The sequence below is a fragment of the Pholcus phalangioides genome, unplaced genomic scaffold (assembly GCF_987345545.1).
Source record: "Pholcus phalangioides strain wild (caught in Gottingen) unplaced genomic scaffold, Ppha-v1.0 ptg000015l_1, whole genome shotgun sequence".
NCBI classification, from domain to species: Eukaryota; Metazoa; Arthropoda; class Arachnida; order Araneae; family Pholcidae; genus Pholcus; species Pholcus phalangioides.
Window position 1 is genome coordinate 63,194,189 of NW_028301608.1, and position 26,131 is coordinate 63,220,319.

The following is a 26,131-nucleotide window of genomic DNA, read 5'->3' on the forward strand; positions in this document are numbered from 1 at the left end:
TCTTTTATATATAGCCCTATGATCTAAAATTTCCAATTGGTGAAATATAGATCCTGCTTTGAGAAATCAAGTTTAGGGATCCATTACTGCACTCGCACGTTTTCATTGGCACAAAAGTTACTATTTTACCTGTACACAAATAGAATGAACTTAAAAGCATTTTATTTCATTTTTTTTTTATTCACAACAACCATCAATTACATTAATTGATTTCGACAATTACGGAATTTTTACAACTTTGAATTTAGTTTACGTTGTGCAATTTGTGGACCAGACCCTTAACCAATGGCGACAAATGCTGAAAACCTCAGTCAAAAATTAGGCGGGGAACAAAGTTCTTGCCAGAAATGATAGGTGGCGCTAGACGAGCAGCAGATAGTCGTGTTTACGGTCCAATTTGCATATTCCCGATCGTTTTGGAAACGTTGAAGTGTGTTCTAGAGTACGCAAAATTTCGTTTGTTGTTTGCAACTTTAAGGTGTAATACGGGACGTGTAAAATGTCCGTTGAATAAAACTTAAAATTCGTCACATTATGTGGTTCCACTGGATATCCAAACTTGATGCTTCCAGGACTGCAACCACGATAAATTTCATTTCAATCTGTGCTCATAAAGGAGCGAGTTCGCAGAATTGCGACTAGGAAGAAAAAAAATGCATAGGGGTGGAGGAAGAGATGTCCGCACATAGTAATAGAGGAGGAGGAGGATACAGGAAATGGCCGGAGAGGTTCTGAAATGTGGGGTGTGAGGATGACGAAAAGAAAGGGAGAAACGGGCCAATCAGCAGATGAGCAAATCGACAGATCGGGGTGAAAGCAAACAGGATTGTTCAAGTCGCGCACCTCGTTGAGTGGCCTCTTTTTTCTGTTATGCCTCGCTTCTCGAGTATGTGTGTGGTGTAGAACAAAACATTACAATGCTTTTCGTCGGTAGTCTCTGTTATGCACTCCCGTACCTCTTTGTCGCCGCACTATATGCACGGTCTTAGGAGAGTCCACCGAAAGTGCCAGAACAGTCGGACACTGGTTATGCTAGTAGCATTCTTCTCAACAATCCATCTGGAAATTGTACGGTGTGAGAATCAAAAAGGTTACCAGACGCACGCTGACACACAAGAAGATCTCACTGTATGTCTGGTGGGATCACCTACTACTTCTTAGATACTGTATCTCCAGGAGGATCACCGCGGAATAGTTTTCTATGACTTTCTTCCCAGTAGAAGAGCAATCAATACCGAAGTGCATTGTGGTTATTTGGACCATGTTCATGAAGCGGAAAAGGGCATCGCTCGTGAGCCGAAAGGACCTTCTTTACCGCCAAGTTAACGCTAAAGTCGCACACCGCGAAAGATTCAGGAATTGAGTTGGGAGCTGCTAGACCACCCTCCATATTATCTTGATCTTGCTCTTGCTCCCACTTTAACTTCCACCCATTCCTGTCTCTCTCTCTCTACAGCAGGGGGTTCCAAGGTTTTAGTTTGCGCGGAACACTCCACAGAACTCTTGCTGATACTGTTCTACGGAATCCTAGACGGTTACGGGACAGCTCTAAGGGACTCAAACAAAAACATGAACATATCTCCAACATATAAACGTCGTGAGACAGATTAGTTTTACCCTACTATTGACCAGGGTTCTCTGGATCGATACGGTGAAGTGAAGAGGGTTGGCACCTCCCCATGAAATTGGCATCCACTGGCTCTCGACTCGGAAATTATTTCCGTTTCGCCCTGTCAGATCTGTACTGAGTAGGATTGCGGCGTCCGATTTACTATGTAACCTGAACACCTTTAGGGGTGGGGCAGGGGTGTTTTCATGAGATATCTCCAATATATTTATAGTAATACTCAAGATATTTGCTGTGAAAAACATTTAAAAACCAATGGAAATAAAACTTTTACATCGTGGAACACCAGATGGAAATCTATGCTCTACAGAATCACTTGAAGAAGAGCAAATTGAACACTTCTGAAGAGGCCAAAAAAAATGAAGTCATCAGTTTTCAAAAAATTGACACATCGATGATTGGATTTCGTAGATAATGATGGGGATTATTTCTGAGAAGATATTTCTTGCTTTTTTTTCTTTTCTGTATCCTGTTTTTTTTCAAACAATAAATTTCTGAGAAGAACTTGGCTCCCCCACCTAATATACTGTTGCATTTAAAAAGATGCAAATTTTTTTTGTAAATGTCTTCTCAGAGCCGCATTTATATTTCATTAATTGGAAGTTTTAGCTCACAGGCTTTACATTAAAAGTTCATTTTTTTTTATGTCTACGATCTTTTTGGAAAATTTAAGACGTTTTGAGTAACCGCACATCATTTTAAAACCTGTAATTGAAGCATGTTGTTAAGGTCAACGGTTGCAGAGATATCCGCTGTGCAAACAATTTGGGACAGCCTGTATTTGATTTCATAAATCTCTTGCTGTTCAAACATTGAGTATATTTCAATCACGTCCCGCCCCTCCATGCTGAGACGTGGTTAACAAACACGGTGGCCCGACATTCATACTGAGACGCAACTTCAATATGTAGGATACAATAAATTTTGTTGATACCAAACTGTCTTTCGTTGTTCTTCAAAATTACAAACAACAGAACTTGTGAATTCGAAGATCAGGAGAGGAATGCAAAAAAACAAAAAGTTCGAATCACATTCAATTCAAAAACTTGTAACTTAATTACTAACATTCACATCAGATTGATCTTAGCTACGACGAGAGAAGCTAAGTGAGAGCAGACTCGTCATCCATCTTTGAAGAATAAGGTCTGCATCTCCAAGAGAAAAAGATCTCAAAATCTTTGGGGAAAAAACAGGATTGGTAACAGCGATTGACTATACAAACTGCATAGCTAACACCTGGCACCGCAAATTTCTGGTGAAACGTTGATCCTAGAGGCGTAATTTCAATTATAGAAAAGTATCCAGATAACGTGTGGATGTCAGATACGTCTTTTATGTCGCAAGAGAGGTTTTGTGTAGTTATCAAAATAGAAAAATTAACTTTTTTTATAGGGACACCCTGTGCTCCAAATATATAGAACTTTTACAATGTTTTGTCACTATACTGCATATTACAGCTATATCACAATTTACAGTTATATTTACCAATATCAGGCACTAATATTGGTAAATTTCGACAAAAAAAAAATGCATAATATACATTTATATATATATATATATTTTTTCCCCCCTACCACCTCAAAGATTTTCCCATCTCTTCTGAATCACCCTGTATATAGTGCAATTTTTTTTCTCAATCTTTCCAAAACATGAATGAATGAACGCCAGAACTTTGCCACTGGACTTATCCCGTTGCCGAGATCTCTTCCAGCCCAGTTTCGTGGCAGAGTCTGGAACATCTTTCCAAAACAGGATTTTTTTCCCGCTTTGAGCTAAAATCTTTTCATTTTATTCATAAATTGTAAGGAGTTAGTGGAACTGTCTGATGTGAATTACGAATTACGATACTTTTCAAAATGTATCATTCCATCTGTAGGGTACACAGAATATTCTTAAAATAGGGGGGGGGGGCTCACATATTCTTCTTCTTCCCAAGGAGGGATTGGGGTTTACGTTTCTTATTCTAAAAATAAATAATAATCTGGTATTTGGTTTGAAGGAGCCCCTCCTTTGTGAAAGCCTTCTCTTCGAGGAACTGTGAATGTAATGAATCGCAAAAAAACTGACTATGAAAGGGAATTTTTTCTACTTGAGTAGGTAATGAGTTCTCTCATAAAACTTTATAAATGCAGCCAGTAAGTTTATCGGTTACATTCGAGGAAATGTAACCCATAGGGCTTAATCAGTGCCGTAACTAGGCAGGTGCAACAAGTGCACCCGCACAGGGCCCACTTGGAAGGGGGGGGGGGCCCAGAATAGATCAGAATTGGCCTAAATGCAAATTCTTGCACAGGGCACAGGAATGGCTAGTTACGGCACTGCGCTTAATGGTTGCATTTTTTAATTTTCATAAAAAAACTTGTAGGAAACGTTTATGTTGTAATCCTGGCCTTATATATATACACATACCTTCACTATGGGGCCGGCATTGGGATCCGGAAATTTCTCCTCCGACATTTCTCTCAGGATGCCAAGTCCCTGACATTTCTCCCCAGTACGATTCATCAGCGATACATTTCACCCCGGACATTTCTCCCGGACCTATTTTGACTGACCGTATGAGTGACCATTTTTGTAATTACGTTAGTGACAGTATGAGTAACCATTTTGGTAATTACGTTAGTGACAGTATGAGTAACCATTTCTGTAATCAAGTTAGTAACCGTATGAGTGATCAGGTTAGTGACCGTATGAGTGATCAGGTTAGTGACCGTATGAGTGATCAGGTTAGTGACCGTATGAGTGATCAAGTTAGTGACCGTATACCACACTATTTGGTCTTTTATCTGGTCACATACTACTTCCCAAACACCAACTTTGGCCATATCGCTATATTGCAATTTACTGCTATTAATGAGAGGGGTTGGAAACGAAGGCGCTGTCTATCGGTGGTCGCCTCAAGCTCGTCAGGGAGAATATCTTATCTATATCCCCTCTCGTGTTCGAACCTGGGACCGTTACAACAACCTTCACGGTGGTAGACGAGCATCTGACCACCACGCCACCCACTCACTCGTTCACTCATATGGTCACTCACCCCTTCACTTGGTCACTCATATGGTCACTCGTCCGCTCACTTGGTCACACATACGGTCACTCATATGGTCACACACTTGGTCACTCATACGGCCACTTACTCAAACGGTCAATCACCCACCCAGTTGGTCAGTCTTACTGTCATTCATTCACTCATACAGTCGCTCGCACACTCACTTGGTGACTCACACAATCAGGGCAGGCGACATGGACAGGGCAAAATGCCCGAGGTGAAATTTCCCATAGCGAAATGTCGGAGGCGAAATTCCCGTAAACCCCAGCATTACACTCTAAAAGTTTTAGAAAACTTCCTTTATGTAAAACTTGACATATACAACCAATGAGCTTACCGATTGCATTCGGTCGAATTTAAACGATAAGCTTATTAGTTGCATTTTGCAAGTTTTATAAAAGAACTTTTGCAAAACTTTTGTAGTGTAAACCCTTCTTAAAGAAAGAAATTGTAAAAGAAGCTCTACCCATTCATAGATCATAGTGGCTATTACGGCCGATCAGGTTCTTGTAAACTGAGTACGGAAATTCGTGTCACAAAAAATAAGGGAGCCTTGTGACCTCCAACATAGTGCGGCGCAGAGTTTCTCAACTTGTGCTCCGCGGAATCTTTGGGGGGGGGGGGTCCACGAGTACTGTGTAAGGAGTCCGTGGAATCATTTTCATTTACTACCATTACATGAAGACAAATTTTCTGCTGTGAATTCGCAATTTATTCCAGTGTTTTTTTATATGAAAATTTATTTAAAAAAATACATTTTTGAAAGTTGGTTTTCTGTGGTTCCCAACTTCAAGGCGCAAATGCGAGCCGATCTCCCCGTTAAAAACTCTCGCCACAGAGAGGAACAGTCCTACAACGATAAATCATTCAATCATAACACTTCACTCATAGTTAGAAAAACTGGTGGCAGATGGCAGCACTACACATAACAAGCATTACAGAGAAACAAAAACTTCACGTCAGGTTTCACTACACGTACACGCACATTCCCGAATGTACCGATTCGTTGGGGGTTCCGCGGGGGAGGAGGGGTAGGGGGTTGCATGTGTGGTGTAGCAGTAGTAGGTAGGGCCTCCAAAAAATGGCTCGGGGATCCATGATGTTCTTAAGTCAGCCACCTCGTTGGGCAATTTGCCTGTTGTGGCGTTGTATTTGTATATTTTTTATTTTACGAAAAGATGGCGTCGAAATTGACCTTCTGCCGCTACAGGGTGTCCGCAACATCAAAAATGTTGGGACACACTGGTATAGCAAATTGATAGCAATAATGTACGGGGGGAAAATGAGACCACTTCAACCTTAGATGGAAAATATGCAAAAAGAAGAAACTTTTTACAAAAAAAATAAATAATAACGAAAACCGAAGTCCTGATAACTATAAACGATTTTTCCCCATATTGGTACGTTCCGTACTTATCGAAACTGATAACAATACCCAAATGCTAATACAAATTATCCATCATTTTAATTTGCTGCGTCTGCTTCACTTCATTGTTATAACGGCTCGTTACAATTACAGATTAAGCCCCTGCCTAGATGTTAGCTTGTGCTTTTTTTGGATAGCTTATAATACGTTATAAAACATATGCTAAAAATCCTGCAATGATGATTCCGGGGGAAGAGGGGGCGGTGGAACTAGAAAGTACGAACTATAAAGTAGCAATGAAGTGCCGAAAAAGGAATTTTGGAGCGCAAAGTGATGAATGAATAAGACAAACAATATGCATAATTTATATTCAGGGTATTAAATGAGTAACTGAGTCGAAAACAAAATTCATGAACAGATACAGTCCACACCGTTTGATCACATTGGGACTCGGAGTTTCTGATAACAATAACAGAATGGTAACTATATCTGAAAGGAGTCCCGCTTGAAAGTACGGTGACCATACATCCCGTTTACAGTGGTAAACGGATATTGAAAAACGGGATAACTGATTTTTTTTCCCGCAAAATGTTCATTCGTTTCCATTTTTATTCTATTCTAAAACGGGACCTCTTTTTTTTTTTTTTTAAATCATTTAAGACAAACTCCCGCATTCAACCATTGTGAAGCATATAATTAAGCATATCATAAATTATATGATACTTTTTTTAATGTACACAACACGTTTCATAAGATCCCCTTGAGAAAGAAAGAGATGACAGCGACCTGCAAAAGAAACTTTCACGGAAAAACTTTGATAGATCCGAAAAGTCCCGATAACTATAAACGAATCTTTTTCCCTTTTGGTCCGTTCCTTGCACAGAAGTAATAACAATACCTGAATGATAACATTGTCCGTGATTCTAATAAGCTGCGTCGACTGTATATCCAAATGCATTAAAGTCAGTTTTCATGTGTGTGTTGCTTTTTCGTAAAAAAGAAAATTCTTCATTTTGTACAAATGCAAATACAACAGGCAAAATGCGCAACGAGGTGGCTGAGAAATAGATGCCCATAAAAAATATGGATATCATATATTTCAAAAATAAAGCAACCCAATTAAAAACACAATCACAAAAATTATAAAATAAATACATATATTTCCAGATGAAAAATTCAGATCCAAAGCTTTTATTGATGTTTATAACAAAAATGTCTTTCTTCATTTTTGATCGCGGTGTCGGTAAAATTTTCATATATATCTTTTTCGTTTAGCATTTCGATCTTGGGATATGAGGGTTTCCAGTAGAATTCTCGTTTATGGATCTTGTAACGATAGCGTTGAATTCATCGACGAAAAATTGGTGAATTAAAAGCTGGTCCCTGCTAATTTTCACCACTCTTGCATTCGGAAAATGTATTTTGAATATTTCCGAAAGCTTTGCGCTGTTGAAATAAAAGAAACATATTCTCGATACGTATAAGCTAATCAATGATAAGCAATTGAATTGTGTGTAAAGCAGGTGTGGCCAACCTCTCTCCAAACCGTGCCACAATCAAGATTATTTTTGATACGGGTGCCACTACGAATGTGTTCTGCAAAATACAGGGGGCGTCCATAATTAAAAGACCCTGTTTTAAAGTAGTCTACGGGAGAAACCAGTCATCAGAAAAGTGTGAAATTTCATAAAGTGATGGCAATTTGTTTTTGTGGTGGTGGTGGGGGGGGGGGGTTAGTTGCACATGTCACCACCAGAGGGCGTTTTGTTAAGAAATGGCGCATTTAGGCAAACGTTTACAATTTTAACAACTGCTAAACACTTTTACAGTTGTTACTGCATTTCGGCCATCATTTTCAGATACCATGTGAATTCGCAAGATGGTATGTTCGACAACTGACCGAAGTGTGTGCGGGGAAATATTCAGCCGTAGCGTGAATTGCTGCCTTTAAGGCCAGGTAAAGTCTTAAAAAGTAAAGTATGAAATTTGCCATTCCATGATACAACGTTTTTCAAGTATTTTGCTTATTTGTGCTTTGCTATATCCGGTTATTACCTGCACTGTATTATGGCTCGCTCCGTCTTTGGCGAGCTTGTCAGCCATGTCATTTTTTGTATCATCTGCATGAGCTTTGAAAATCGACCGTCATTCTCGTTAATATATCGTGGGTATGAAGCACCGAGTACTGAGCTCTCGCCCTCTCCATCATGGTTTCTATAAACTCCAGAGATGTTAATCAGTAAATGGCAAAGACCGGTGTTCAAAAACCTACCGTTTGAGTAATTTGGAGTATTCCTTCCTAATTAGCTATCGATGCGATGATAAAATTATTGCGGATTTGTGGTTTTGACTAGAAAGCGCAAGGGGAACCCATACCAGCCGTAATCAAGTTTTTCAGGGGAATATTAAATACACACAAAATACAGAAAGTAAAGAGATGTCATTTAAAACAGTTAATATTTCCATAAAGGGTGGTTGGTGACGTAATCATCATTCAAACCCCCCTCCCGTCATCAAAAGTCAACAAACCCGAATCTCCCTCCCTCCCGATGCTGACGTAATACTTAAATGACCCCCCTCCCCAGACTCAAAATACAGAACATACCTCATAATTCCTTCTTTTGGGCTGACAATCGTAACTGCCGGTCCATCAAATGTACGATCCCCGTAGTCTTCCCGACAAGAGCAAGGATTTCTGATGTAGCTCTCCAAGGCATCAATATTCATCGAAGATTCCCAAACACCGTCGTCTCGTCGACGAATTGGAACGAAATCCTTGTTCACTTTCTTATTCTGTTTTTCTGAACTGGCAGTTCCCTGAAATGCAAATGACGTTGTTATCCACAAATTATGTATGACAGTCTTTTCCAACCGGTGTGCCCCGGCACACCGGTTGGGCAATCAAGGGGGCAATAGAAGCCACGGGTATAATATAGGATCCTATGGGTTCGCTTGAGTTGGGGGGCGATGAGAGAAAAATTTCTCTGAAGAAGGGGGCGATGGAACAAAAAGTTTGGGAAACTATGGTCTAGGGTGCTCATCCGGCAAGTGAGACGACCTGGGTACGATTTCCCGCAAGGCCAGTTTTCTTTCTTGTATTTGGCTTATTCCACGTTGCACGACCAACACGGATTTGTTTTCAAATTTGGCGCACGTACAGGCAGTGCCGAGGTATGAGATTACCCAAATTTTTAACTATCTGCTCCGCATATTCGTGGAGCTACATTTATATGAATTTAAATTTTGTGGAACCATTGAAAAACCGAAAGAAAAGGGTTATGCTTTTTTTAAACAAGATTTAAAAAGATACAGTTTTTTTTTAGTTTAAAAAAAAACTAGCAAATAATTTTTTTATTAAAAAGTGTTTTTTTGTGTTGTCCAAAAAAAAGCATTACAGGCTCAACATATACGAAATCGGCTACATTTGGGCGAAACAATCGAAGTTTTTCATAGGGGGGGTCCCTTGGTTCAGGAATTTTAGGGTGATAAATGCTGCTGAAAATATCGTTCTTAAATGATATTTTTGTATCGAGACATGTTGTGGGGTCGAGGAATAACAGCGAAATCTGATAATTGCGTGACCAGTTGAAAGTAGTACCCCAAGTGTACATTGTTTTTCAATAGTGCTCGACGAAAATTCGGGTGTTCATGGACGTGACGCAAATGACTGTTTCCACAGGCTAATACGGAACATAACTGAAGAATTTTTAGAAATGTTTCTTATTCACGAAATCACAACAAGAGAAGTTATTTCTGTCTTTATGGCAAACTATATGAAATTATGCGTCTAGAAAAAATACCATCTTCCTATGAACAAACTTGTAACCGTGGTGACTCGTAATACGTCAGCAATTGTTGACAAGAATGAAAATCTTGCTTCAAGGCTTTTACAGCGAAATTAAAGAAATTTCTTTTAGCATTACACAGAAACAAACTTTACGTCAGGTTCACAACAAGGACACAAACATTCCAAAATGTACAAACTCGTTAGAAGTTCAGCAGAAGAATGTGGGCGAGATGCATGTATGGTTTAGTAGCAGTAAAAACAAAAAAAAAATTACATGACAGGCAATATATGGCCAAAATCGCATCTAGAGCTCTAGAGCTGTAGTAAAAATATCTATTTAAGTATGTATTTCCCAAAAGTAAATTATTTTTTAATGAATAGCAGACATATCTGTTGTTTGTATCCAATGAAATGGAAAGCTCTATCTGCGTGCCCTTTCTGAGAAAAATGACTGCCAAAATGGCCGAAATTCGATTTTCTGCTCGAAAAAAAGTTACTTTCGAGCTAAAATATTTACCAAAAAAGTAACGCGACACAAAGAAATTGAGTTAACAGAAAGTTTCAACAATACCATTTATACACATTAAAATTTGAAAAAACCTGGTTTTTCAAGCTTTTTGTTATTGAAAGTAATGGAGGATTTTCGATAAAATTAAAAATTTCAAAAATTAGGAGCTTAAGTTCAAGGTGTGAGATGATTCTCCCACTTTCTACTCAGATGTTACAATATTTTTATTCTGAATATACAGAAAATACTGTTTTCATAGATACCTATCACTCCTATTTTGCTTCAGCACAGTTGCTGTACAAAAATAGAGCAAAACCCTTCTTTCGGTTTTTTCAATGGTTCCACAAACTTCATGTAGCTCCACAAATACGCGGAGCAGATCGTTAAAAATTTGGGTAATCTCATACCTCAGCACTACCTGTACGTGTGCCGAATTTGAAAAAAAATCCGAGTTGGGCATGCAACTTACCTTCTATTTTTTGGTTGCTTTGTTATGGAATGAGTCATTTACCTTCGCATCAGCCAGCTGTCGAAACCGCCTTTGTAATAGCGTATCGATTTGTACTCCGAAACATAATTACCGGGCAATCGGCCCAATAACAACGATTATTTTAACAATCTCGCATACAACACCCGTTGATTGCCTCTCTGCGCCGGGTGCGTCCTTGAAATTCGGTGAGCGTCTGTGTTACTTACACTAGCGCGCCGATCTCGCAACGCACGACCCGCTTCGCGCTCATGGGTATACAAACTTCCTTTGCCTTCCTTTCTTTCCTTTGTGTTCGTTGAAAAAAGCGATTCCACGTGAGTCCAGTGAAAACAGTTCAAGAATCGTTCACAACACCATACAAATTAATGGACAACCAATTGCGAATGCTTTCATTGCATGATCTACGTGCTAATGTATACGCGCCTTAATAAAATTCCTGGACACTTCCATCCTTCGGGAACACTTCGATATCTTGCTGAGAGATTTGAAGTGAGGTGTGGCCCGGTCCTTCTATGCTCAATGACTTTCTAGACCGGACACGACAACAACGTATGTATGAGACTAATTTAACCGCCGAAACGACGCGTTGTGTTCGAAAATAACTCGTTCTATCACAAACAATTCATTTGTTATATACCCCAAAGCACACGATAATTGTAAAAGTTCAATCAAACAAACTCACCGTTAGATCTTTGGCCATACCATAAAGAAGGAAAAGCATCTTAGCTTCATCTTCATCGAGTCCCTTTGGAATCATTTGAACAGCATTTCTAAACGTTTCTATTAACGTCAACCACATTTCTCTACTGTCACCGCTGTCAGGAAAATATACGTGCATCTCTTCTAACAATATCATCTCGATTCTGTCAGGCTGCAATGATACATATGTACGTATTCAAATCAAGTACGATAAACCTCTCTACAATGATGCTTCATGCAACGATAAATCCCTTTACAACGATATTTTTCAAATGGTATTTGGAATTGCCTATAATCTAAAATGTTGAACTTCCCTTACAACGATATCCTTTACCAGGATAAATCCCTCTGTTACGATATTTTTTGAGGAGATTTCGAAAGTGCTACAACGATATTCTCTATATTTCGGTAAAAATCACCTTCAATATATTTTTAAATTCCTCACCAGTTTTTATTTTTTCAAGAGCATCGTTATTTTGCATTGTCTACCCTTTGGGAAATATTAATGAAGTTGGCATGAAACTATTTTCTGTATAATACACAAAAGTAGTGTTCACAAAATTATTTACAGGGTAGAAAAACTAACACACTGAATTTTATTCCTCACCTAATCAATTACAATTTTTTTCTGTGAATAAGCACTCAAAAAATGCATTTTTATGATGGTGCTAACAATGCCGAATCGAGAGGGATGAAAACAGCAACATAAATTTGGTTGCGCCTGATGATAGTGCTACCTCTCGATATAACGATAACTTCTTTACTACGATATTTTTTCCTGCCCCCAAGGAAAAAAAATTCAAGAGTATTGTAGTATCGAAGTTTCAGCGTACTTCCTGTACAGGATGTCCCAGAACTCTACTACGTAGGAAGTTTGATATTGCACGTCAAGACAAATAATTTTAGCTAAAGAATTTAATATACCAAATAATTTTTTTTTTATTCAGCGCACAGTTAAAGTATTTAATTGGCAATAAAAGAGAGAGAACAAAAGAAAAAGAATATTTTCTACCCACACGAATATACATTAAACCGGGCTAAATTGTGGCAGTGTTTTTGTAAAGTTTCTAGAGAGAAAATGAATACTTTTTAAAAATATTATGTTAGAGGTCATATAATCATTACTCGTCTTTTGAGATGATGATTATTTTTTGGGCAGATGATATTTCACTAAATGACTGTCACCAACGTTACCCTTGCTTATATGTAGTACAACTTTGTGACGGCCAGATTTTCCCCTATTTATATCGTTTATATTTTAACATGTGTCAGAAAGTTTTACTTGCGTATTGTTACTTCGGGACTCTGAAAGACAAAAGTGAAAAAATATTGAATAATTTTGGCAGAAAATTATATAATGGATTTATTAGTTTAAACGAATATATAAACGCAATAATTGAGAATAAATGCAGGAAAATAATGTAGAAAAACAAAAAAATTTGATTATATGTAATTCGATTATATTAATAATTATACTTCTGCGGACAACTCATTTGTTCCAGAAACAAAAAATGTCTCGCTTCCCTACATTCTTAGGAGCATTTACCCTGCACGCTATTTCGTTGTCTTGGTATCAGATTTCGTCTTTCTCATTAAGTTATTTCCCCAATGTTTTCCCCCATCATATTCACTAGACTACCTCGTTTTTACTAATATCCGTAATCATTCCTGGATATAACATATATTAACCCTCAAAAACTACAACATAAACTCTTACGTTTTTATCTTCCTCCCTGATCGTAGGAATGCCATCGGCTTCTGATTCAGAGCATGAACACGAAACAAGCGCAACTTAACAACATAAATACGTTAGGGCCAAGCATACACTCAGAACACACATTCCGGCATGTGCCGATTCATTAGAAATTCCGTAGAAGAATGTGTACGAGGTGCATGTTCGGTTAAGTAGTAGTAGTCTGCTTCATACCAGCTGTCATCTGATTCTGCCCACACAACAGACTCTGCATCATTTTCACATGATGAACATATTTCTGTTCTGATTCTTTTTGACACTTATTGTGCTACATGCAGAAGGTACTTGGATATTTGCATAAATCCAGCGCAAAGATGCTCGTCCCAGGAGTCATATTGATTCTTTTATTTCTTGTCTGTCAATTCATTCTTTGCTGATTCAGGTGCTCCATAAAGGTTTCACTTACATTTTCTTTTACAGATTCATTTTCTCTCTCTCCCTCGATTTTCCTCACCTTTTTTTTTTTTGTCACAAAGTTGTACCACACTTCTGCAAGTCTCACATATTTTGTTGAAAAATTCAAGTGCAAATTAACTTGTACCAAAATACTCTTTTCACTGAATTATTATAATAAAATATGTATTCAAATGAAATCATTTTGAAATCCACACCTCGCTTTATATTTCGTACACCAGCACAAAGAGTTTCAACACCTTCCTGAAAATCACTCAATGCACATTCATTACCTAAAATAGGATAAAATAAAATTACAGGACTGCAGAGCCACAACTAGTGGGGGGGGAGGGGGAGAGCAGGCGGGTACGAGGCGCTGGACACGAGGTGGCGCAAATTTTATTCTGAAACCTCTCCTTCAACATTACAAGGGGGCGTCAAAATGCGCGCTTGTCTCGGGTGACCAAGCATCTAGTTGCGGCCTTGCAGGACTGTTCCCGTACCATGCATACACTTCCGAGAGTCACCAACAGTTGACAGCATCGTCTGGGCACACTCTCCTGAAATACTGTATTTTCTCCCTCAACCGCTTTGAAAAGTCCGGCAAATTTGAAAGTGTGTTATAAGGCATGGGTGTCACAAAGTTGCACCCGCAGTCGCAAAGTAGTTCCGGTTTACGGTTACACAGTGAGAAAGGAAAGGGGACGATATTTATTTCCTTATTACTGTAGTTTGCCTATGTCCGAAAGAAAAACATTTTCCCCTCTCACACAGTGTCTGAAATTTTTCCGTTGCTCTTCATTATGTGAGTAGGGGTGCCATATTGTTGAGTGGCGTATTGTCTCCCCCCCCCCCAATCAATTACGTTAAACATTAAAGAATGTACAACGCAGTTGTGAAAACAATAATGAGGCAAATGAGAATGACTATAGTTTATTAAATTATTGAAACTTTTTAGAAATTAAATTGGAAGCAAAATGAATTATAACATCGTGCCAAAGTTGAGACACAAATGAACATGAGTCTTCTACCTCGTCCTTATTCTTCATAACTTGTGCATCGAGACTGTTTCTATTAGAAGCACCTTTAAGTTCAAGCATCTTCACTCTACTAGCTCAGAACTCTCACTCTCCAAAACTCTCTAAAAATCTCCTTTCTGGGAAGCATGGAGCTGGGATATGGGGTGGCATGGGGGGATCCTGTAACCACTGAATGAATCGGGAAGCAGCCGACAATGATCAAGCGTTCGGCAGGAGGAAAAGTCGGGAGCCGACATCTCCGAGATACAATAGTTGTCAAAATAGAATAGAAGAGAAACGAGTTAAGAGTAATTTAGGGCATATATAAAGAATACCGCCTCAGCCGAAGATCGGAAGTACAGACAGCCATGACCCAAACATTTCGGAGCAGGGCCCTAAGATGGGATCTTTTGCGGGCCCCCCGACCGGACTTTCACGGGCCCCTTTACGATGAATTTATAACGTGAAAAAGCAAAAAAATTGTGGAAATTGTCCCGGGCCCTAGGGCTGGAGCCTTGTCAGCCCACCCCTTGTGGGGGTGGGGTATGCAGACGGCCTCTATGTTAAGTAACAAAGTAAGTCGGAAGAGAGCAAGTGGCTTTTAAGCTCACAGAGGAATGTGCCCGAAGCAGGGGCCCCTAGGCTGGGATCTTTTACGAACCCTTCGACCAGACTTTCACGGGGCCCCCTTTATGATGAATTTATAGCGAGAAAAAACAAAAAAAATGATTAAAATCCTCCCAGGCCCCAGAGCTGGAGCCTTGTCAGCCCATCCCTTGTGGGGGGGGGGGGGGCATGGCTCAAAAGTAAGTAAATGAGAAAAAGTTTACAAAGAAGGAACGTTATTTCGAAGAAGAGAAAATAGTCGGAAGGTGTCCTGGCAATAGAGCTCCAGGACACCCTGTATAAATTCCAATTCGAATACACGCATTCTCTTCATATATATACAGGGTATATATTTTCAAATTCAAATATCTCTGCGAATATTGCACTTAGAAACATGCGGATTTTTTTGTTGGCATGAAGAGAGACAGGGCAACAACTTTTTAATTGGAAGTTAGAGAACAAGGGGACTGTATAAAAATTTAGATTTTTTTTTTATTTTGTTACACACTATTTTCCACTCTCAAAAGTGCTACAGGGTAAATTTTGAACGCTGGTTGAACATTTTTTAAATTGGACTCGTACCTCTACGATGGACGGTTGATGAGATAAAAGTAGTGATAGCACTTATAGGACACCCTATATATGCATACTTCTGTACGTGTTTATGCTCACACAAGCTTTTTGATGACATCCCATATATTGAATCCCATCATTAACCACAAAATCTGTATATTACGACTAATATTCCATGTATGAAAACAATATTTTTGTACTTCGTGTTGTTTAATATGCAAAACGGTGATATTTTGAGAGAGAAAAAAAAACCATTCATTCGTGAATGTCAAGCTGTAAAAAAGTAGTTGATTACATACACGACGCATAGCGACGTGTAGAGCAATGGTTGCACCGATGCAGTGTCCAATGAGTACGGCGACCTTTATATTTTGCTCGTCCATGAATTCTTCGATATCATCGGCACACTTGACAGCGCAAAAGTGGTCGCTCCATTCGTTTTCTCCGTGATCTCTCAAGTCTACCGCGTACGCCTAATAAAAAAAAGAATAATTTTACTGAAATCCATTTAAATTACTCACGTAGAAGGAATAGTTGAAAAACCCCGAGTATCTTTTTTACTGATATGTAATGATTACTATATAGAATACGTACGAATGATTCATAAAAAAAATACAGTAGAACTTGGTTCATTCGAATTTCTGATAATTTGAATTTAGTTATCTATTAGTTAGCGAGTTATCTATTTAATTTAATGTTAACATTTTTTGTTTAATTCGAACTTTTGTTTTCAAATTTTTTGTATAATTCGAAGTTGAAGAGGGAAAAAATCATGATATTTTGTATGAGCAAGTTTAGTGTAGGAAAATTCTACAAGAAGAAAGACTTTGCTTTTCTTGATCAAGTTGTTAAATAACAAAATAATCTTGGTGGTTTGTTTAAAAAAAATTAATTTGGAGAGAGAGAGAGAGAGAGAGAGAGAGAAATCCTGTGTGTTTTTCCCTTCTGCTCTTTCGTTAATAGTTCAATGCTCATTTCAACATTGTCCAGCTGCAGTGAATTGAAGAATAGGTACCACTTGATACCGATTATGTTATTAAATCTAGAGATCAAGGAGTAACGGTTCAAAATCTGATTCTTTTCATCGCCATTAAGAGTATGGAAAGTATCGAAAAGTTCAGATTCATTAATGAACGTTTACTTTCTTGATAGCATAAGAACGATAAGCAAAAACTTGAGAAATGGTTTCAAAACAGATGATGATGAACTGTTTCCGTTGATAAGACTTTGAACATGGTGAAGAAATTCTGCAGAGTGATGCTGAGATTCCAGAACAATGGATTAATGTAGCGGCTGAGATCAAATTATTATAATTATTAATGATTAAACTTTGGGAAACAGTTCCGTAACTCGTGATAAAATTTTAATGATTGATAATTATTTTCTTATGTGAACTTTGATGATAAAGTTGAATTTGTAGTCAGTTTACAGATCCAGTATTGATTATTTGAATAATTCGACCTTTTTCCAGTGACCTTGGACTTTGAATTAACCAAGTTTGACTATATACAGCTTCCAGATGCTGTAAAACAGTCCTAGGTAGATGCATTCATAAAGTTTGTGACCAATGGGGGAATTGACGTAGGCGAAAGAGCTCGTCTGAAGATGACGTCACTCTCCGAAATTCATGCGAAGGTTTTAAGAACCGGCCGATGCAAAGATAAATTCCAGGAAAGAAAATTCAACTGTCTCTACAGGGAACCAAACCCACGTCCTCTCATCAGTGCATTTATCAGCCAGTTGTTAAAACCTTCATATGAATAGCGGAGAGTGACATAAAATCTTCAGATAAATCGCCATATGGTGGCAAATGTTCAGTGTATGTGAGCTGTTGGTTGAGTTAGGTCTGCCTATCCATGCACGGTCCCGTTCAGTGCATACAAGCTAAGTTCGTCGCTTCTATAGCGTAGTAGTCTAACGTGCTAATCCGGCATGTGAAAGGACGTTTGTTCCATTCCCCGTAGAAGCAGTTGAATTTTCTTTCCTGGATTCATCTTCGCATCAGCCAGTTGTTAAAACTTTCGAAAAAGCGCGTCTCGCGTCACTAATGTGTTCTAATGCTGTGTCCATAAAGAAAGCCTTTCTTTTTTTTATTGTCTCACGAAAGTCTTCTTTCTAGATAAGTTGAGTCTTTAGTAGATGTAACAGCGGCAAATTTATTCTCCAAATTAATTGAGAATCTTGTTGCACAACAGTTATGGAGTCGCTGAATTCGAGAACGCCAAAATGTCTTCTCCACGTGAGACGCAGCCATTTTGGCTGACGCACATCGTCTACGCCACTTTCCTCGGTAACAGAGCGGCCCTTATCATACACGGGACTCAAAACGAAAATCATTTCGGGGTTCCTTAGTGCCGATTGTTATGTATTTTGGAGAGGTTATAGGCACCCAAAGACTCATGCAGTTTCACAGAATATGCAGGAATGCTGAAAAGTGTCACAAAAACACAAAAAATATATAAACACACAATCTATGTGTATAAAATTGATTTTTTTATTGTCTTTTTCTGTGTGTGTGTGTGTGTGTGTGTGTGTGTGTGTGTGTGTGTGTGTGTGTGTGTGTGTGTGTGTGTGTGTGTGTGTGTGTGTGTGTGTGTGTGTGTGTGTGTCAGATCAGGCAAGTGCCTGGGGTGAGCAAAAAACCGTCGAGCAACGATGGCTCGTGGGCCTCAATAATGACTTTCGAAATGTTTACTATGGTTAACGTGGTTCCCAAACAATGCGTCTCAGACGTGGTTATGAATTTACAATGGTTTGTCATTTCTTCAATGCTTCCAGTATATTGAGAAAACCCGAACAGCGCCGGGTATTGTAGCTAGTTATATATACAGGTTGATTCAAAAATCAACGTACAAACGTTTAGGTCGAAAACATAAAAACACAAAACAGAATCACAAAAAAATAGTCTTTTTTTTCTTTTATTTTCTTTTTTTGTGCATAACCGTGGATGGTAATAACTTTGAGCACTTGTGAAACAACGTGTACACGAAGTATCCTCGTGTAAAGTATCGCTGAATAAAGAGTTTTTTCACCCATTATTGACATCTCTTCGTTGTCCTCCAGCTGATCAGGTTGGGGTTTCTGGTTGTACATTCCTATGTGATTCTGTTTTGTGTTTTCTACCTCCCCTAACGTACGTTTTCTACCTCCCTTGAACGTTGAGGTTTTAATCACCCTGCATATATTTTAACACAAAAAGTAATGAAAATTTTGAATCGATGAATTAAAAAAAAAGTAAGAAATTGTTGAAAGATGATCCCAGCACCAATGACAATTCAGTTTTGATGAAAGAAATCCAGAGTTGATGGAAATTCAGATTCAATGAAAGGGAAAAAAAACCCAGAATCGATGGAAATTCAGAATGAACGAGACTGAGAATTTCAGAATTGATGAAACTGCAGAATTAGTGAAAGAAAAAATCCCATTATTGATGAAAATTCAGAGCTATCATGAAAGAATTCCAGAATTGATGGAAATTGAAGCTAAATGTTAGACTAAGTGCTCCCCCCCACCCTCAAATAGCGGGGTCCGATGCGACCACACCTGTCGCATACCCCTAAGGGCGGCTTTGTTCGGTAGCAAAACGCACTTTATGAAAACATCTATCTGAGGTGCCTCAATAACCGAGTGGACTCGTTGTCCTCCAACTTGGAGCGGCAAAACCAGTTTTCTGTTAAATGTGACGTCTAATCGTTAAAAAAAATCAGGATAGGGAACAGAGAAATACTGTAGTCACATTTCCTTTAGAGATGGTGGATAAGTGAGCATGGGGTGTTTAGGAACCCTACATCTACCTAAAAGAGTCGCACTTGTGGTCCGTATCTTCGTTGTTGTTATTTTTTTACAGCATATGGAAACCGTATATTTCTTTATGTTTCACACTGTATCTCATCTCGATAACTTTAAAAGTTCCGAATGATAAACCTTACAGTTCGTAATCATCACCAATGGCGTCGGAGCCGGGGGTGCTGTGGGTGCTCGAGCACCCACGAAAATTTGTAAAACAGGTCCGAGCACCCACAGAATTGATTCAGAAATCGAAATTTCCTATATGGAACTCAAGACGAGCACCCACAGGTTCGAAACACTTCCAACGCCCCTGATCATCACGAAGTAGAGCTATAAACTACAATCAAAGAAATAGTTTAGAATTACCAATCTTCCTGTTTTCCTGGCGATGACCGGTCCAACTACTTTCCAGTGATCCTTGGAGAAGCCACCACAATGGATGAAAATTATCGGAGGTCGATAACTCTCCTCAGGTTTTCCAGACGAATACGTAATGAAAGGTAATTTCATTGTCTCTGCAAAAATTTACAACATATAGATCATTGTTTTATTCCCTAACTAAACTGTATATATGGCATGCCCTAATCCTTATAATCCAGTGTTTTCTAACCGCCGGGACGCGAGTTGATTAGCTGTTTCATTTTTTCTTCGTTCATTTTCCGTTAGTCGTTTGTTAGACCGATCCTTCGACTCACAAAAATGAATGAAACCGGGCCGCGGGCTTGAAAAGGTTCAGAACGAACCACTGTTATAAGCGATATCCCGGAGAAGCTAACAGAACTCCAGCTAGGAGATCAATTGGGGATCAATTATTCACTTTTAACGATTTTTTACTTTTTACGGAAAGGAAACAATGTAAGGCTTGTTTTTAAAACTGTGGTCCCGGAGGGTCCGTGAGTACTTTTCAGATGTGGAGGGGGATTATTTTCATTTACTTCAATCACATAACTGATTTAATAAATTTAATTATTTCTTTCTTTTCACCGAACACTGGTTCCGGTCCAGCAAGCATATGAGTGAATGAATGAGCAAATCAGTGAGCAAACGAGTGAGTGCCCTAGAGACACTAGCTCAAGTCGGTGATCAAGTGGTGCTGAAATCACCTTGTGTGATAGAGCCTGGATATCTCTCTGTTCTCGAGTTGATCATGTGAGCAATTGAGCGAATGAATGAACAAATGACCGAGTTAATGAACAAATAAGCGAGGCAAAGAGTGATCGACCCAATAAGCATATGAGTGAGTGAATGTGCAAGTCAGTGAGCAATCGAGAAAATAAGTGAGGGGTTGGGTGAGTGAGTAAAATACCTAGTGACAGAGTGAAAACCTAGTGTGAGAGAGAGAGTGAAACCTATTGAGTGACTAAATACGAGCTAACTAGTTACGAGCCGGTTTTGCAGTTCTATTTAATTTCGCAATCGGCAAGTTGGACTGAGTGAATCAATTGCTTCCAAATTTTCAGTTCCCTTGCCCTAGCAATGACCTGTTTGCGGTTCCATTTACTCATTCACTCGCACGCATTTACTTGCTCATTCACTCGCACGCATTTACTTGCTCATTCACTCACTCATATTCGATCATTTCTTCTGATTGAAATGCTCTAAGATTGAATGCTCTGATTGAAATGCTTGCCATGGGCAATTTATTACCTAGTGAGTTGTGCCAGAAGTGTAAGAACGCGTGTACCTAACAATCTAAGTGCGTATATATAAGTAGTATTGTGTCTGATTTTTCAGTGCTGCCATCTATAAAGAGAAATGATTGAATATTTGTACCATTTGTAGGCCTGTTGCTCTATGGCAAGAGGAGATCGGCTCGCATTCGCACCTTGAAGTTGGGATCATTTGCACAATGCCCTTCTCATTCACTCACTCACAAGCAGAAGCAGAACACACCTAAGCGTGGAGACTGATACTAATTATGATAAAGATATAAAAATATCTCCCATGAAAAAATTATGGTTGTCTCATCTAAGCATGGATTAGCTTCTTGATTTATATCCCCCACCCAAAAAAAAAACTTCAACCAACTAGATTCGAATTTTGGTCTTCAAGTTCACAGCCTGATACATCACCGCCTACACTAACTCAGCTGTTAGATGTCTCGCTCCTGTAAAAGTGTTTCAACAAAATAGAAACATATTATAGCTTTCCTTGTTTTCTTTGTGATAAAATAAAAAAGATATTCATTAAGGTATCCGACTACCTTTCTTGTCACTATTCTTTAAAATGGTTCTGGAGTGAACTTTAAAAACATTTTTTGATAGGAAAGTGTCTCGAAATGGTGAAAACAGTGACAAATTTTTTTGTCTATCTATTATATTTTCTATGAAAAAGTCATTTTTATGTCAAATTTTAGGCAAAATCCATGTGATATTCGAAACACGATTGCAAAAACTTTTATTAATGAAATGCTTTGTGATTTTCACAGTGCATTTAGCTAGTAATGTTGCAGGTTATGAACCAAAATTTAAAGGATTGCATGATATGTTCATAAGTTACACCAAAATATGTTTAAGTACGTGTGAATTCTTTGAAATTTCATCCTACATTTTGTCTATAAAACACTGTAATTCAAAAAATATATGTGATAGACCTTAGATTTTGGTTCATAACCTCAACAATATATAGCAAAATATCACATTAAAATTTCGTAAGGATGCACAGCACCAATTTTTACAAATCAAATAAAATGTCAAAAATAGCATTCTTCGTAAAACACGCTCAAAGTCTTTGTTCGCGCATTACCTGTATGTAAAAACGCAACACTAAAGTGAACGTAACTTTGATTCTAAGCATCATATAAACAAAACAAGGCCCGTTTTGGAATCAAAACAAATAGGGCTTTTATAAAAAATAAAAAAATGGAAGTCCATATTTTCTTCCAAAATGACGTTTTCAACGTAGTCCGATACCTTAAGTTTTTTGTTTTTAATTTTTTAAGTATCGGTATTTTTTATCTTTATTGTAAGCAAATAGTGCTCACGAACGTTTCAATTACCAGGTTAATTAAATCATTGTGCAGTAAAAATGACCTACCCAAAATTTTTCATGATAATTATTTCATTTTTTCACAATGTGGTACCGAAAGAAAGAGCAACCCTTTCCACAGCATAGTAGAAGTCACGTAACCCCGGTGAAATGCCATATTTTATTCAATGAGGTAGACATTCTTTGGATTTTCAGCAGGTGAAAAGGAGGTAGAAAAAAACGAGATATCAACTATACATAATATCCGGGCTTGTCAATGCTAAAATAAGAGGCTCTTAAAGCGACGAGATATCTCGTCAATGCCGCTTAGAGCATTTCAGTTCAATGTCTCACTGAGATCATTATCTTATTTTTCTCGTAAATGATTGATAATGTCATTTGGTTTAACTTCGAAAATATTTCTAACCTACCTGTTTGAGTTTTCTCAGTCTTTTATTTCTCTCCGTCACGGTCAGATGTGCAATGGTGGAAATAATTATGGAAAAACATACCCGCATTTACATGGGGAAATTCCATATTTTTTTCATATATTACGATACACATGCGCAATTATACTGTTAAGGAAGTTTTTCATTTCACGGGAGTGGTAAACCACCAATCTACTTAAGTGGAGCAATACCTCTACCTCCCTCTACAAAAATAATGGTGAAAGAGTATTACCGTCATTTTAATTGGATTTTTATTTCGTCTTATACCTGCTTCGAACTCTACGTTTCGGTCTCATCAGCTCTTGCTAATGCACCATCATCAAATTATCGTGATCGGATGAAATAATATGATGTCAAAAGGAAAATGTGCAATTTTAGGTTAATTTCATATGTATAACGATTTTAGATGGCGTTATTGATGAGTTTATTTATTTTTTTACGTCAGTTTGATGTCATTTACGTCAAGAAGTCATTCAAGTATTATGTCAGCATTGACGAGGGGGGGGGGGGGATTGGTTTTCCAGAAATTCTGTATAATTTTTCAATCCAAGAAATTCTCCCCAATTTTCAATCTTTTTCTCATGAGTGAAAAAAGTCTGGACGGCCACCACCAAACCCATACAGTAGAACTTCGGTTAACGAGCGGTTCGGTTTACGAAAAATTCGCATAACGAGCAAACATTTTGAACGTTTTTTTTTATCAAATTCTGCTTGGAGGAAACTGTGGGCTGATTTGCATTATTGAATGTGACTTTGAGGGGCTAGATCATGAACAGGATCCACTACTTGTCGAAGAGATTTTGTGCTTGGGGAAGACCATGGACTGGAGGTGCATGAGGATGACATTCAAGAACTAGTGGTGAAAAATGTCTAGGAGCGTTGACGGTAGATGAAGGGATAGATCTCTTTTGTACGCACCAGCAATAGTTTATGGACGGTATCTCATCAGGGAAGAGAGAAGTCCCTCACATAAAATGAGATTAGAGAGATGTGTAGAAGGGGGGGGGGGGGAATTTGTGCAAAACTCTGTAGAAAAGAGCCACCCAAATAAAGCTGTAGCAGTGTGCGAGCAATCAATCTGTCCATCAAACACACACACAGCGATTTCCCACTTCCTAGAAACCCTAAAAAAGAGGCAAAAGCAAGTGTCATTGGATAAGGCTCTTATTGAAAGTCATACAGAAAGAATAAAATCCGCAAACAATAGTGAATCTGTAAATCATCCTAAACGATAGTCCTCCTCTCTCTCTCGTTGTGTAAACATTATCTTATTTAATGTCGTTTTTATTGGTCATTTTTGTATGAATGAATAATTGTGGAACGAATTATTCGAGTTTCCATCATTTCCTATGGGGAAGTTTAATTTTAATAACGAGCTATTCGGATAACGAGCAACGAATTAAGCTCGTTAACCGAAATTCCGCTGTATTTCGTTCGGTATGGCAGGCCTTTTTAACAGTAAATGATTTATTTCTTATTCTATGTATTTTGTTTCGCTTTTCACCTTGAAAACACTAACAGCAGAGGTGGCAAAGCGAAGGAAACATTTCAGGGTGAGGACTAGGGTTTTCTGGACGACCAACTGGAATACCAAATTCCAGGGAAATCCGCATGAGGGAGACATGCATTGTAGATCCATGAATTTGATGAATTTCCAAGGTAACTCAGCCCATCACAAAGTTTATTGGGAGGGTGGCCAGCACTCTAACCTTCTAGGTTTTGGTACAAAATTTGTCCCACGTGCTATACGTAAAATCAACGTTTATCGATACACATACACGATTTGTATTGCGATAATCGAATTTACGATTTAAAAAAATTTCTCAGTCAAAAAGTTACTAAAAAAAAACATTTTCACGGAAACCAGAGAGTATGGTTTAATTAAACTGAAAGGTAAGTAAATATATGTTCTGTTAAAACACGGGTCACATGGCGTAGGTGTTACAATTTTTTGAGTGGCACGTGCATTGAAAATGGCCTTAATTGGGACGCGGCTGGAAAAAAAATTGGCCATCCTTGGAATAAAGCAGGGGTTCTTAAACTGTGACCAAACTTTGTCGGGGGGGTGCCGCAGAGTGGTGGCTCTGACAGATGTTTTTCAAAGAGATCCTTTGTTACGCTGCTCTGGGGAGCCGCGGATGTGGAAAAGAGGTATACATAAAGCTTTAACCGCCCATCCGAAATCTATGAAACTCTTTCGGAACGTTTCAATCCTCTATGGTTCAGCTCCATAAAAAGTATTGAATTTAAAAAAAAAACTGACATTGGTTTGCTCTCTTGGAATATTTTTAATTGAAACAATATGGAAACACAGAAATTTAATTAAACAGGTGTATGAGTGGATTTTTTAATTAGTTAAAATGGTTAATTTGGGCAAAATACACAGCTTGCCTTGATTTTAATGTCTCCTATAAGGGGCCATTCAAGTTTTACGTCAGCATCGATGGGGGAGGGGCGGTTTCCGATTTGCTGACTTTTGATGACAAGGGGGGAGGGAGAGTTTGGATGATGCTTACGTCATCAACCACCCTTTATGAAAATATGAAATATTTTTAATGGCATCTTACTGTGCGCGCCAGAAACGAGAAAAACCTTTCGATAGTTTGTGGGCACTTGAAGTAACATCCCCCATTGATAAGTGCCCTACAGAGCCACTTTAGTGATCTCTAAATGTTTCACGGATCCAAGTGCTCTGGAACTGTGCCACGCATCACTCAAGTGATCCGTAATTATATGCTGCGGATCACTTAAATAATCTGAGAATGTGCCACGGATAACTTGAGTGATGTAGAACCGCAATGAACGCCAGAACTTTGCCACTAGACTTATCCCGTTGCCGAGATCTCTTCCAGCCCAGCTTCGTGGCAGAGTCTGGATTGGAACGCTTTATTTTGTGTCAAAATGAAGCCAAAAAAAAAAATGCACTGGGTGCCACTTAAGTGCTCTAAAACTACGTCACATGTCACTCAAGGGACCTCTAAATGTTACACGGATCGCTTAAGCATTCTGGAATTGTACCACGGGACACTTGAGCGATCTGTAAATGTGTGAATAGT

At 38.5% G+C, this 26,131-nt stretch overlaps 1 protein-coding gene across 2 annotated transcripts in view; it reads right to left on the reverse strand.

Annotated features, from left to right (window-relative positions):
- LOC149076464 (uncharacterized) overlaps positions 1 to 23,311 on the reverse strand; it is a 49,620-nt gene extending 26,309 nt beyond the window's left edge. The window contains exons 1-6 of one of the 2 annotated variants that reach the window (XM_089244034.1): positions 23,058 to 23,311; positions 20,026 to 20,174; positions 16,170 to 16,343; positions 11,510 to 11,698; positions 8,648 to 8,859; positions 7,218 to 7,488 (exon numbers count right to left, since the gene is read on the reverse strand). In XM_089244034.1, the coding sequence (XP_089100160.1) occupies positions 7,314 to 7,488; positions 8,648 to 8,859; positions 11,510 to 11,698; positions 16,170 to 16,343; positions 20,026 to 20,169 (894 nt within the window). In that variant the 5' untranslated portion in view covers positions 20,170 to 20,174; positions 23,058 to 23,311 and the 3' untranslated portion in view covers positions 7,218 to 7,313. Of the gene's footprint in view, positions 1 to 7,217; positions 7,489 to 8,647; positions 8,860 to 11,509; positions 11,699 to 16,169; positions 16,344 to 20,025; positions 20,175 to 23,057 lie in introns of those variants that run through there. The other variant, XM_089244035.1, reaches the window with a different exon arrangement.
- Between the last annotated feature and the right edge of the window lie 2,820 nt (positions 23,312 to 26,131).